The sequence below is a fragment of the Octopus sinensis genome, linkage group LG8 (assembly GCF_006345805.1).
Source record: "Octopus sinensis linkage group LG8, ASM634580v1, whole genome shotgun sequence".
Taxonomy (NCBI): Eukaryota; Metazoa; Mollusca; class Cephalopoda; order Octopoda; family Octopodidae; genus Octopus; species Octopus sinensis.
In genome coordinates, this window is record NC_043004.1 from 91062152 (window position 1) to 91077445 (window position 15294).

Sequence of the window (15294 nt, forward strand, 5' to 3'; positions counted from 1 at the left end):
TGCTACAATGTTTTTAGTATATCATTGCAGCTAATGGTGGAGCCTCAAGCACTCAATGCTTTTTGGCTGGGACTGGTGTACTACAGAAAGCATAACATAGCAATCTTCAGCTTTTGTAGAGTAGTGGGGCCCCACAGTCAATTCTCTAATTGGGCCCCCCACTTCCTAATGCCAGCCCTGGCTGTAGAGACACTTCAATCCTACAAAACCTTCTCTAGTAGCATACAACCTCTCTAATGGTATATAGCATTTCCCTTTTCACTGTATTTGTGGCTACATATAGCTGACCATGTGTAACTTCTAAATTGTCATCAAACAATTCGACCAAGTCTCTTAATCTCAGATATAGAAAATGGACATCAAGGAAACCATCCACAGGAAACTCTCTCCTTTTAGTTAGGTACACAAATTCAGAGTTGTCACCATCAGTATAGGTATGATGAAAGTTATGTCCAGAGAGATACTTGAGGTGCTGCAACAGAGGCAAGTAAATGTATGCTGTATACAAGAGGTATGATAGAAGGGAACCTCAGTCAGACTCCTCATGGGCAAGGAACACAGGTACAAATTCTTTTGAGTATGTAACAACTGGAGTACATGGAGTAGACATATTGTTAACAGAGAAACGGATAGGTGAAATAATGAGGTTGTCAGGGTATGTAACAGTGTAATTAAGTTTAGACTTGTTATAGACAATATGATATCAACATTGTATTTCTGCATATGCACCGGCAAGTTGGGCAACATCACAATGATTATTCTGATGTGTGAGAAGGGTACAGGTAAAGTACATGGGAATGAGGAAGAATCAAGACAAACTGTATGCAACTCATACTCCAGAACTACAACTAACAAGAGCAGTTAGCGGTGAAAGTACCCAATTAATAAATTCATTCAAATGTTTGCAAGACTCTCTAGAAGTGGTGGATAGCTTTTGTTACCTAAGTGATCCAATCAGCTGTAGTGCAAGAGAAGATATTATACTGGTATGGACATGAGATGGATATGAAAGATAACTGTTGGGTAGAGAATTGCTTAGTGATCCAAGTGGAAGGAACCTGTAGTAAAAAGTTGGAGGAAAACATGGGAAGAAGTGGTGGAGGATGATTTAAGGAAGCTGAAGTTCATGAAGGAGATGATGAAGGATTACAACAAATGGGGAGACATTGGAAAGAAAATAAAACATGGCCTTAAAATGAAGAAGGAGGAGGAGGAGGAGGGGGAGAAGAAGAAGAAGATGAAGAAGAAGAAGAAGATGAAGAAGAAGAAGAAGATGAAGAAGAAGAAGAAGGGGAGGAAATTGTGAAGGGATCTTGAGTTTTAAATTTTACCATATATTTATATGGTTTATGTTGGATTTACTGAACACAGTATAGTAATTAGAATTGTTATAACACCAAAGATTGGGTGTTTGGATTCCTTTAAGTTTACATTCCTGACAATAAGCTGTTAATTCTATGTCTAGCGTCTTCTTTTAACTACAATTAGCTGCCTTATTTGTTGAATGCAAGTCTTTTTTTTTTTAAACTAGAATATGAAGAGAAATGTCATTATTATTTTGCTGGATAAAGAAGGCAATACCCGCTGACCTTTGAAGGACCCTCTCAGACTGGAATAAGATTGATATAGCTGGCACTGTAAGTATCTCCCAGTGCACTCACATGCCAGCGAGTAAGTATTTAAGCAATTGCTCGACCTAGAGATAGTAGCTAAATCTCTGTCAAATCACACCCTATCATCTCTGATTATAGGGCAATGTAGATGAAATAGGTTAATGTAAGTGGTGAGAGAGAGATATAGAAGATCTGGGAAGGAATAATTGAACAAAGTGTTTAGTGCTAGTTTTGAGGGGTGAAATTCTCACAGCAAGGATGACAAGAGGATGATAGGTGGTGAGTCAGTAAGGCGGCGAGCTGGCAGAATCGTTAGCACGTTGGGCAAAATGCTTAGCAGTATTTTGTCTACCGTTACGTTCTGAGTTCAAATTCCGCTGAGGTCGACTTTGCCTTTCATCCTTTTGGGGTCGATTAAATAAGTACCAGTTACACACTGGGGTCGATGTAATCGAATTAATACCTATGTCTGTCCTTGTTTGTCCTCTCTGTGTTTAGCCCCTTGTGGGTAATAAAGAAATAGGTGGTGAGTCAGTAAGAAGGTGCATGAAGTGATATGAGAGGCAGGATACAATAAATATAATGTATTGATGTTCATCTTCTTTTGGATTATTTAATTTTTCAACTTTTATTTTACTGTTTAGTCAGAGAAAGAAAGGTAGCCTCCATGATCTGTTTGCAGGGATGCCAAGACTGGTGGTGGAAAGGGAAGCAGGAACTATAGCTTATAGGTTACTGTAGTATGGAGCAGCAAGCATATGAAGATATCAATTTATTCTCAAACTGAAGAGATTTGGTTTGAATACTTACAACAGGGCAGACTCTTTTAAAAGCACATGCTGGTTAGATGGTGGTGTTAAACTGAAACAACGTTGACTCATAGATTTGAGCAGTACTTAATTGTTGGTGTTGGGTTTTGTGAAGAACTTATATCTCACTACCATGCAGCAATGTAGTTTGTACACAATCATTTAAAAATCTACTTTCTATTTTGATATAGAAACCCTTTGTTATCGGCTAAGGTAAATAGCTCTCTGAACTTTTTCCAACCCATTCTTACACTGATTACTATACTTTCAGAACATCCGCCTACACTGTTAATTAAGTCATTTAAGTAACAAAAGCTATAGACTGCTTCTAGGAGACCTTTTAGGCATTTGAGAGCACCTATTTCCCATGTGCATTTAGTGTTTATTATTCCAGAGTACCTACAATAAAAACATCTGCTTCCTCCATTAGCCTGTCTGTGATTTCACTGTATCTCTAAAATGTCCATAGTTTACACTGAGTATACAGTTTGGTATTTCTACCTACTCCTTTTCTGAGTATCAAGCAACATCATTTCTTTGAGGATAGCGGGGTCCTGTTTTCTTTCTAACTTAATACTTAATCTTTGCAAAATTTATTTTGAAGCCTCTCAACTCTAGATATTGCTTCTATATGCAGAATTTCTTCCCTAATTCTATAAAAGATTCAGAATAAGAATTAGGTCATTAGCATATAGGAATTCCTATTGGTATACAGGAATTTCTATTTTAGATACCCAGTCTAAGACTCGTTTAGTTATGGTCTGGTGGTGTATGTTAAACAGAAGTCAACTGAGAACTGAGCCCCTGCTAGCATGCTAAATTTGATAATATACTTGCGGCTGACTTTCAGTTTATTGACAGAGCCCCTGCATAAAGCTTGTATGAACTTCACACAATATAACAAAGCTTAGCAATTATCAGGTCACAGAGTGAAAGACCTAGTCAAACACCTCTTGGTACTTTGAAAGCTATGTAGGATGGCTTACACTTAAGCTAAGTACTTCTTTAAAAAACAACAACAACTCAAGTGGAATATTTTGCCAAAATGTAAGCTTACAAGGAAACAATGAGATTCTGTAATTCAGGTTTAAAAAGAGGCAAAATATGCAAAATCATAACAAATAGGCGCAGGAGTGGCTGTGTGGTAAGTAGCTTGCTAACCAACCACATGGTTCCGGGTTCAGTCCCACTGCGTGGCACCTTGGGCAAGTATCTTCTGCTATAGCCTCGGGCCGACCAAAGCCTTATCAGTGGATTTGGTAGACGGAAACTGAAAGAAGCCTGTCGTATATATGTGTATATATATGTATGTGTGTGTATATGTTTGTGTGTCTGTGTTTGTCCCTCTAGCATTGCTTGACAACCGATGCTGGTGTGTTTACGTCCCCGTCACTTAGCGGTTCGGCAAAAGCGACCGATAGAATAAGTACTAGGCTTACAAAGAATAAGTCCCGGGGTCGATTTGCTCGACTAAAGGCGGTGCTCCAGAATGGCCGCAGTCAAATGACTGAAACAAGTAAAAGAGTAAAGAGAGTAAATCAAATAAGAAACAGGAAGCTACTTACAATATATGGTGGGTAATGATGTTTATCCTGCTTTCGATTGTATCGTCTTTGAAGCTGTTGGGCCTCAACAGCCCCTTTAATGTGAAGGGCATTGCCATCTATATTGGCTTTATGTTTGTCAGAATTCCTCTGTTTATTTTTCTTGCTGAGAGCATGCTTGATGTGTACAGCTTCGTTGTCCAGAAGAGGGGCATCTGTATCCTTAGGTAGACGAACCTTGATATGCATGAAGAGAGAGAAAGAGAAAGGTAAACATTAATTGAGATAGAATGAGAGAAATTCATAGAGAAATCACACGGGCATGGCTGTACTTAAGAAGTTTTCATTCAAACTGCATCATTTGCATAATGGTGACCCTTGTTTACAACTATTATGTAATTTCAAGATACAAACACACACATGTGTGTGTGTGTGTGCATGTGTAACAAGCTTCTTTCAGTTTCCATACACCAAATTCACTCACAAAATTTGGACCAGTTCTGAGTTGTAGTAGAATATATATTTCTTTATTGCCCACAAGGGGCTAAACATAGAGGGGACAAACAAGGACAGACAAAGGGATTAAGTCGATTACATGAAACCCCCCCCCCCAGTGCGAAACTAGTACTTTATTTATCGACCCCGAAAAGATGAAAGGCAAAGTCAACCTCGGCGGAATTTGAACTCAGAACGTAATGACAGACGAAATATCGCTAAGCATTTCGCCCAGTGTGCTAACGAGTCTGCCAGCACATACTTGTCCAAAGAGATTGAACGTGAAACCAAGTGGTTGCCAAGCAAATTTCTTAACCCCTGAACCATGCACTACATGAGGGCACACGTACATGCATGCACTCACCCCCCCCCCACACACACACATATGCAATTCCAGTTATAGACTTTTTTTCCCAAACAATAACACAATAACCAAAACTATGATATATTACCTGATCAGAGGTTCCAGTGAGAACTTTGATGTCATTCTGAGCAGCGATGGCTTGTCTTATACCAACAGCCTCTTTAGTGACATGGGCTGCTCCAACTCTAGGATAGTGAGAAATGCAATAGATTTCTTTGTCTTCAGGATCAAACTGGTTTGACCAACAGTTTTTGGGGGTTAAATGGTGACCACATGAAAAGCATCTAAAAAAAGAATTAATAAAATTTGTAGAAACAAAGTCACCGTTGTCGTAAAGTTTAATTATCAGTATTGATGGAACCAAAGTACACACACACACACACACACAAACATTGTAATGAGATTATTTTCTACTGGAACTCTGCAGAGTACAAAGCCAGAATGATATCAGTACTATAACAAATAGTAATATTCTACTTTGGAATTGAGCACTTCCTCTTGTTCGTAAATTCAGATGTGTATATATATATATATAGAAATACATACATTATACATATGTAGATCATACAAGCAGTATACATATATATATATATATATATATATATATATACCGGAGTAAACACATAAATGTGAAACAAGGTGGAAAAAAGAGTACTCAAATACCAGTGGTAGAGTAATATGCTTTATTTAAAGCAGCAGAAAATTCAACAAAACCTGTTACTCTGAGTTTCCCGTTGCCGTTCATCGGACAGTTTTTGCTAAAACTGTCCGATTAACGGCAACGGGAAACTCAGAGTAACAGGTTTTGTTGAATTTTCTGCTGCTTTAAATAAAGTATATATATATACACCCCGCCCCGTATATATGTATGTGTGTGTGTGCGTGTGCACACATACGCACACACACAAATAATTTGTTTTTACATCTACTCATATAGAAAAACAATTTAGCATTAAGCTGCTGGATACTCAAAATTTTTTGCTAGATTACATATTTATTAAGTTTTAAAAGGAAAAGGTTGATAGTCACTTTAAGGTTTTGACTAGTCTGCCTTCCTCAGTCAAATGAACAGGAGTAGTGGGGGAGCATCATAGCCATGTGTTGAGAGGAATTATTTGGTATTTGATTAGTTCACCTCTGGAAACATGGGTGTTTTGTTCATCACCTTGATATGAGGTTATTAAGTTGTGCAGATATGATTGTGGTGCATGTGCCTGGTGTACCCTTGTCAGGCATGTAGCCATGATGGATATATTGTCACTTTGATGGCAGTGTGCTGCTCTCACCACCACCACCACCACCACCACCACCACCACCACCACTACTACTACTACTACTACTACTAATAATAATAATAATAATAATAATAATGATAATAATAATAATGATAATAATAATGATAATAATAATAATAATAATAATAATAATAATAATAATAATAATAATAATGATGATGATAATAATTCAAGATAGAGGTTGGACACGCAAAACGTGCTACAATGGTGATAAGATAAGGAAAGTTTGTCAGGATAGAAGGTATATATATATATATATATATACATATATATATATATATATGCCAAGTAGTGAAGGCAAATGAACCTGAATCTGAATATAAATACCTGGGAATACTTGAGGCAGATGGAATTAAGCATGATATAACAGAAAAGACAGAAAAAGAGTATCTACAGTGTGTAATAAAAATATTGGCTTCGAAGCTGAATGCCAGAAACATAATTTTGGCAATAGACTTGTGTGCAGTAGCAGTAATTCAGTATAGCACTGGAGTTCTGAAGAGGATGGAGGGTGAGTTAAAAGTGTTGGACGGGAAGACAAGAAAGGTCCTAACAATGCATGGAGCCCATCATCCCCACGCAGACAATGATTGCCTATATGTGAAGAGAGTAAATGGAAGAAGGAGACTGATAAGTGTGGAATACTTACTGAGATACCTATCCTGAGATACCTATCCTGAAATAAGGAGTCCTTGCTAGTGTCAGTTAAGAATGAGGGCATAATGAAAGTTGAAAAAAAGGGAAAGCAAAACAAGAAGTACAAAAAAGGACATGAAGAAGCATTACACAACAAAGGACAATTCCATATAGCCGCAATTGAAGTTACTGGGAAACATGGGTGGGATTGGCTGAAGAAAGGAGCACTGAAAAAAGAGACCAAGAGCACAATACTGGCAGTGCAAGACCAAGCTTTGGCCACAAACTGGAGGGTCAACCTTAGGAATGAGCCAGTGTCTCCAATGTGCCATATCTGTAATAGAGTGGATGAAACCATCGCTCATATCATGAACAAATGTCCTAGACTTGGTCAAACCCCATCACAAGGTTTTATGACATGATGAGGTAGCGAAAGTGCCACATTGGCAACTATGCAAAAAGTGGGATCTGGAGGGAAGCAAGACATGGTACAAACACAAACTGCAGAGTGACAAAATTGGAGATCTACAAAATCCTATAAGATTTCCCAATCCAAACAGATCAGGTGCTACAGCATAACAAACTGGACCTAGTGGTGGTTAGACAGGTAACTCTGTGAATTCCAGGTAACTTAACCCTTTAGCATTGAAACTAACCATATCTGGCCCACATATTCTATCCATTTTATGTTCAAACTGACCAGATTCAGCCCCTTGCCCCTTATCTACAATCTATCTATTTCTCTATTTATATTGTATAGAGGGCATTAAATTCTGTTTTTAAATGACTCGCTTTGAGAATTGCATTCGGTACAATGTGTTTATATTTGGTAGTTATGACTTTAAGAGTCCCTCCTAGCGTGTGGCATTTATGTGTAATAATGCCCTCTATACAATATATATTTAAATATTTTCAAAGAAAAAAATTTACAGTTTTTTTTCTCTTATGAGGTTTTTCACGCTAACTACTCGATAATTTCTTGTTAAGATTTCTTATGAAGATTTTATCCTATTTTTTAAATCTATTTCTCTATTTACATATATACAGCAGACATATATGAATATATAAGTAGAGTGCACATATGAGGGGGTGGTACTGAAAAGTTCCTGGTTTTGGGTAGAAGAAAATACAAGAGGATTAGTTAATTATAATTGTATCCAACTTGTTCCCCTCTCAGATTCACACACTTATTGCAGCAGTCCTTTAGTTTTTCTAAGCTCTGTAAAAGAATCTGGAAGGTTGAGCCTCCAACTAGGCCATTTGCAATACCCTTTAAGCCAGGAACTGTTCAGCATCCCTTCGTACATGCATATACATACATATATAGACACATACACAGATAGACTCTTATACAGAAATATATACACTTATATAAACATATATGTCCAACTCATGTCAGTATGGAAAAAGGAACATTAAATGATGATATATATCATCACCATCATCATCATCATCGTTTAACGTCTGTTTTCCGTGCTAGCATGGGTTGGACGGTTCGACCGGGGATCACCGCCTTTAGTCGAGCAAATCGACCCCGGAACTTATTCTTTGTAAGCCCAGTACTTATTCTATCAGTCTCTTTTGTCGAACTGCTAAGTGACGAGGACATAAACACACCAGCATCGGTTGTCAAGCAATGCTAGGGGGACAAACACAGACACACACATATGTATATATACATATATACGACAGGCTTCTTTCAGTTTCCGTCTACCAAATCCGCTCACAAGGCATTGGTCGGCCCGAGGCTATAGCAGAAGACACTTGCCCAAGATGCCACGCAGTGGGACTGAACCCAGAACCATGTGGTTGATTAGCAAGCTACTTACCACACAGCCACTCCTGTGCCTATAAAAAATATGGAACGCTTCACGAATTGGCATGTCATCCTTGCGCAGGGGCCATGTATGTATGCATGCACATACACACACACATATACAAATATGTACACAAGCAGACATAGATACATATATACACATACCCTCACACAACTGTATACATAAATACTAAATGAAATTAGACCAGCATTCCTAAGAATTTACACCAAATCTAATTGTCAATGATCAGACAGTCTGACAGATGGCTTTTTTTATATTTGTTTTATTTACAGAGACAAAACAATAACATAAATAATAAATAAAGAGAAAAAAAGATTAAAATGGTGTCTTGTTTGCCAAGAAAAACCCAACAAAATCAAGAAAACAAACATAAAAGAGGAAGAAAATGGAGAAGAAATATTAAGACAATAACAGTTTATGTAAATATTCTGCTGAATTTTTACAGCAGCACCATGGCCGTGTATTGTTTTATGTGGGTGGGGAGAGAGAGAGAGAGAGAGAGTTTTTGTGAGAATGAGTATGCGTGAGTGTGTCTGTGTGTGTGTGAGAATGAGAGAGAGCAAGAGAATGTGTGCGTGTGTGTGTGTTAATGAGTATGTGATAGAAGTGAGTACATGTGTATCAATGTGTATGTGTATGCCAGTTTATATGTGCGTGTGAATGAGTATGAATGTGTATGTATGTGTATGTCAGTCTGTATATATATATGTTAATGTGTATGTATGTATGTGAATATGTATGAGTGTGTCAATGTGTATGTGTGTGTGTGTTTAGTCTCTCTCCCTCTCTCTCTCTCTCTCTCTGTGCTCTTTCCAGTTTGATCGTTTATTTACCTTACTCCGTTAAGAAGTGAAACCATTCAACAATAACAACCATTTCAGTCTAATCTTCTGTCAACTGTTTTGTTTCCAAATACAAAGGCAAAACAAAATTAAAGAAAAATTAAACTGAAAAAAAGTCATGGAAATATAAAAAGGAAAAATCACAAAGAACAAATGAAGGAGAACATTGGTCTGGTCAAGAACAATTGTTTTTTCCATTAGACAAGCCTGTATTTACTCAAGGAGAACAAAGATGGCTAGCTGTGAGCAGACTTGAAGATGTTTTGTTAAATTACCAGGCTGCTCACTGCTTGGAGTTGGTGGAAAAGTATAGAAGATGAATCAGCCGTGGTGTGCAAGAGAGATGGCCACACTGGTATAAACATGTAATGCACACAGAAGATGAGGAGCAAGGGAAGACAGGCCAGAAGAAAGGGAAGTGGTAGAACAAGGAAGACATGGGTGGAAGGGATAAAGTGGAGAGCTATCTTGGGGGTGAGGTGGATGGACTTCACAAAGGAGATGGTACAGAACATAGAATCTGACCACTTGTTGTAGGATACTGTGTTGATAAAGACTCATCCGACCCGTGCAAATATGAAAAACAAAATTTGAGGATGATGGTCTTTGTAATGGTGGTGGTGATGGCGGTGATGATGAAGGGCTGCATTTAGTTGTTCAGTCAAGTGAGATACCTACTCATTAAAATCAACAGGGAAGTGGCTGAGTATTTCACAGACATAAATACCATCAATTTAATTTTTCATGCTGAATTAACATGAATCAAAAATGTGTAACTTGTTGTATAGTGAAACTCTACACTCCTCCCGGTAAAATGTGGTAGTAGCCAGCCATTATAAACAGACCAGTAGCCAGTCAACAGAAGAAGGTCAGAAGGTCAAGAGTATGTGTCGACTGTGTTGATAGTTGTGTCTGTGATGATATAGTTATTATACTGTGATACTGAGTGGATGTTATAATGTTCCAACCTCTTGAAGATAATAACACTGTACAACTGGGGGTCGTACAGTGCCAGATAGAACCATTCTATTGACAACTTTGTTAATATAACAATAGCTGTCAGAGTGACAACTGTCATCAAAAGACAGATGCAAAAGTGGTAAAAGGCCACTTTACAACAATGGCAACGAGGAAAAACAAATTTACACCGGGGGGGGGGGTAAAAGAAAAAAGCATTCACATGGAGAGTTTAAACTACTTCACATGAAAAATTAAATATCTCTACAAAAGAGAAACAAAAATCTTGTGTAAACTTACGAAAATTGTAAAATATGGAAGATTAGTTAGATTGGATAGTTGAGTTGCAAAAACAGCAACAATTCAAAGAACAACGAGAATAACAACAAGTATTGCAGCAGCAAATGTTACACTTAATGAAGTTGATAACCGATCTGGAGAACCGATGTGGCAAGTTCAATAAGTGAATTCAATTGACCCTGAGGAAGGAGTAACCTTCAAGGCTTTCTTTTGAAGATTTCAAGAAATCTTTGAAAAAATAAATGCCAGGATTGGATGAACGATATGAAAACTTGTCTAGTGTTAAGAAAAGTAGTGACAGCAGAGCATGAGAAGAATAGTAACTTCATATTGCCAAAAAAAAAGTGTCCAGCATAAATTTCACTGACACAGTTGACATTTTGTGCAAAATGTTTAGTGAAAAGAGCTCACTGTTTAATACTAGATGGAAATGTTTAAACATAGAAAAGAGTGAAGACCAAGACATCGCACAATCAACAAAGAATGTGAGAAAGTTAGGCTAGATATGCATACTTCAGATTCTTTCAAGTGTTTAATTTTTGCAAAAGGATTGACAGATAGAAAGGATGCAAAAATCCGAACAGATATTCTATCAAAACTAGAAATGAACCAGGATATGACAGTGCAGAAACTGTCAGAAGAGTGTGACAGGCCATTAAAATTAAGGCATGACACGGAAGAAATGCAACAGAAAGATTGTTTCCACATGAGACCAATGCAAAAAAGTTGGAAGACAAATAAAGTGTTGCAGGAAAAACAGAAAAAATATTGGGATGTAGACCCATGTATGCTAGCAAGTATGGGATTGGAGCCATGCTCTTACACAAAGATACCGATAGCAGGAGAAAGGCTATAGTTCGTTCACACTGGGGGAAAAGAGCTATAGCTAGAATGAAAAAGGGGTGTTGGCTATTATATCTGGTATGAAAAAATTTCACAGGTTCATCCACAGCCAACGTTTTTGGTTGCAAACTGATCACAGACCTCTAATAATTATATATGGATCCAAGAAAGGAATCCCAACATGTGGCAAACAGAATGCAGCAGTGGGGTACCATTCTATTAAACTACGATTGTAGAATGGAATATCTGTTGTCAAAATTTTGGGTCATGCCAATGGTCTGTCTAAGCTAATTCTGAGAAATAATGAACTGCTGGAGGACACTGTAATAGCAGTGCTAAGAGTGGAAGAAGAAACAAAAACAAGTGATGTGGAATATTGTGTGAACTACCAGTAACTTTGGAAGAGATGCAAGAAATGACAAATTTATTAATGAACCAAACAGAAAACTGTGGTTAACAAAAAGAAATAAAGAAAGATCTGATGCAAAGAACCACCAAGATGTGAATGTGTACTCTATATGTGATGGTGTACTAATGTACGCTCAGAGGGTGGTCATACCACAGACATTACAACCATTGTAAAAAAACAGATACAAGAGTGGTAAAAAACTGCTTTACAACAGAAACACGGACAGCCCTTTGAACTACAAGTTCAGTCCATCTGGAATACTTCCACACACTTAGCTCTGCCCAAATTCATTCACAAGGCTTGAGACTTCATAGGGCCATGGTGAAAGATATTTGCCCAAGATGTTAGCGATATGAAACCACATGGTAATGCCTGTGTCCATATATATATAATTAGATATGTGAGTTAGGTACAATAAATTCAGGGTGAATACTTGATAAATATAAGCACCTGTATATGCCAGCTAGTAGCATAGGTGATAGGATATATGTATCAAATGAAATAAATGAAAAACAGGACACAAAAGGATGTTGCGGTACATATGTTTCGGGCTTTATAGAACGACTTATTCTTACATCAATGCATAATCAACATAACAGATAGTTCAAAAGCCTTCTTCAGCCGCGTGCAATTGCTACACCAAAGACTTGTATCACTTGTATAATTAGATATGGATAGCCATATAGGCATCCCTTATATGTGTCACCCAAACAAACTTTTAATTCTGTTTAACTGGTTTCTGAAGGTGACTAACAATAAAAAGATATCTTTTAAACACACACACACACTCTCTCTCTCTCTTTCACAGACCCTCTGTATTCAGGGCTTAGGTGTACTTTGCACTCAAACATCATCATACAATTTAATCTTCACTTGAAATGCCAACAGTAGTTGTAGCACCCTGAATTTTTCCCCACCCCTTTCCTACCTTGGCAACTATGCTTTTAGAACACTCACCCCAGCAACTGATTAGATCTCCTATGAAACAAAAGCTACAGATATCTTCTAGAGAACCTTGTGAACAACTGAGAAAATCTATTCCCCACTCAGTCCTTGGATACATTCCTTACTTAATGCTTCTGTACACCTGAGACATACAAAGGTGGATTTTGTAGTTAGTCTACATTATATATACACATACATGATGACCATCTACTCGTGACTGAGGAAGACCATTTCCGACCTTCAGGAACATTGTGCGCTCTAGGACTAATTTATATTTTGCATTTGCAGCTCCGTTGGTGGCTAATGAACCCTGCTCTTGACAAGCATATACGACTGCAAACATTGCAGACCAAGCTTTCCCCATTCACTATATGAGCCGTACACTTTCGCGCAGCTCACTTAAGTTCTTCATGCTGGATACGTACTCTCTCAAAAGTGTCGATCCCCTCCTTAACCTGCTTCCTCCATCTGTGGCGATGACAGGCATTGTTCTCCCAGTCAGTGTCCTGCATATCACAGGCCTTTAATGAGGACTTGACACAATCCTTAAATCGCAGCCTTGGTTTCTGCCAGAGTCTCCTTCCATTCACAAGTTCTCCATAGAGCATCTGCTTAGGAATCTTATCCTTCATTCTAATAAGGTGTCCAGTCCAACGTAACTGGTGCTTGTGCACCATTGCCTCAATACTCAAGATATCAGCTGTCCTCAGGATGTGTGTCTGGAATTTTTGAGGTCCAGCCAACATTGAGAATGTGTCTGAGACATTTCTGATGAAAACGTTCAAGGACTCTTGACGTTTGTACAGAGTCCATGTCTCACATGAGTAGAGGAGTGATATCAGTACACAAGCACGGTACACAGCAACTTTTGTATGCCTTGCGATGCCATGTTGGGACCAGACACGAGACTGAAGAGACCGGAAGGAATTAGTCGCTCTCTGCAACCTGAAAGATATTTCCTCATCCAGGGAGCAAGAACGGCTGAGTGTGCTGCCCAGGAAGACAAACTTGTCTACCACCTTCAGAATTGTTCCTTCAACCAAGATAGCTGGTTCCATATATGGATTTCCTGTTGCAGGCTGGAACATTACAACAGTCTTGTCCAGGCTAATGCTGAGTCCAAATGCCCTGCAAGAAGCAGAAATGCAATTCATGAGTATTTGCATGTCATCCACTGTATGAGTGACTAAGTCACAGTCATCTGCAGTAAGGTCACGATTAATAGACTGGGAAACCTTTGAATTGGCAGCAAATTGGCGAAGATTAAAGAGGCAGCCAGAAGATCTATATCTAACATATATTCCCAGAGAGCTAACCTTAGCAAAAGCATGAGTAAAAGCAGCGGCAAAGTACAAAGAAAAGAGAGTTGGGGCAAGGATGTCACCCTGCTTGACACCATTCTCTACAGGAATGGGTCCCGCCATGGCACCACCAACATTGACCCAAGCCTCCAATCCCATCATGAAATGATTTAATTATAGATACTAAGTGATCTGGACATCCAAGTTTGCCAAGTATTTTCCATAGAAAGGCTCTATTTACAGTATCAAAGGCCTTTGTTAAATCAATGAATACCTGGACAAGATCCATATTCTGCTCATAGCACTTCTCCTGCATCTGTCTTGCTGTGAAAATCATATCCATTGTCCCTCTACCAGATCGGAAGCCACATTGAGATTCAGATAGGACATCATTTACGAGACACCCATTCAGACGGGTAAGAAGAATATTTGCCAGAACCTTGCCAGCAGCTGATAGTAGAGCAATACTTCTGTAGTTACTACACATTGTTCTGGCTCCTTTTCCTTTATATAGAGGAAGAATAATTGCATTCTTCCAGTCCTTAGGGATTGCACCATCCCTCCAGACTGCACTAATAAGTTCATGAAGGGAACCACCAAATCACAAGACCTCAGCACAAGATCCATCCTTTCTAGGTGCCCTACCAAGATTCATTTTACTTAGTGATATCATTACTTCATCTATTGAGGGCGGGGAGTCTAAGGAGCCAATTATAGGTCTTTGTTGCATAGTATCAATCACTGTTTCATCCACAACTGACTCATGGTTTAGGAGTTCAGAGAAGTGTTCGATCCAGCGATCTGTGATTTCTGTTGATTTAGTAAACAGAGTGGAAGACTCCTTGGAAAGCAAAGGAGCTGATGTGGAGCTCTTAGGTCCATAAGCTCGCTTCATAAGATGGTAAAGCTTCTTGCTGTCATATGCATCAGCAGCAGCCTGAACATCACGAGCAAGATCCTCCCACCAAGTGTTCTGCATCTTCCTGAGAGATTGCTGCAGTAGTGATTTTACACTGTTATAGTGGGAAAGTGCTTGACTTTGCTGCACAGTAGACAGTTCTCTGTGTAGTGTAGGTTATGTAAATCAAAAGAGCAAAGTGTTA

The 15294-nt window shown here is 38.5% G+C and overlaps 1 protein-coding gene and 1 pseudogene across 1 annotated transcript in view; both read right to left on the reverse strand.

Moving 5' to 3' along the window:
- LOC115215194 (hillarin) overlaps positions 1-15294 on the reverse strand; it is a 126384-nt gene that overhangs the window by 48139 nt on the left and 62951 nt on the right. The window contains exons 2-3 of the mRNA XM_029784385.2: positions 4914-5109; positions 3988-4203 (exon numbers count right to left, since the gene is read on the reverse strand). Coding sequence (XP_029640245.1) covers positions 3988-4203; positions 4914-5109 — 412 coding nt within the window. The remainder of the gene's footprint in view (positions 1-3987; positions 4204-4913; positions 5110-15294) is intronic.
- On the reverse strand, positions 8610-8703 carry LOC115215291 (annotated as a pseudogene).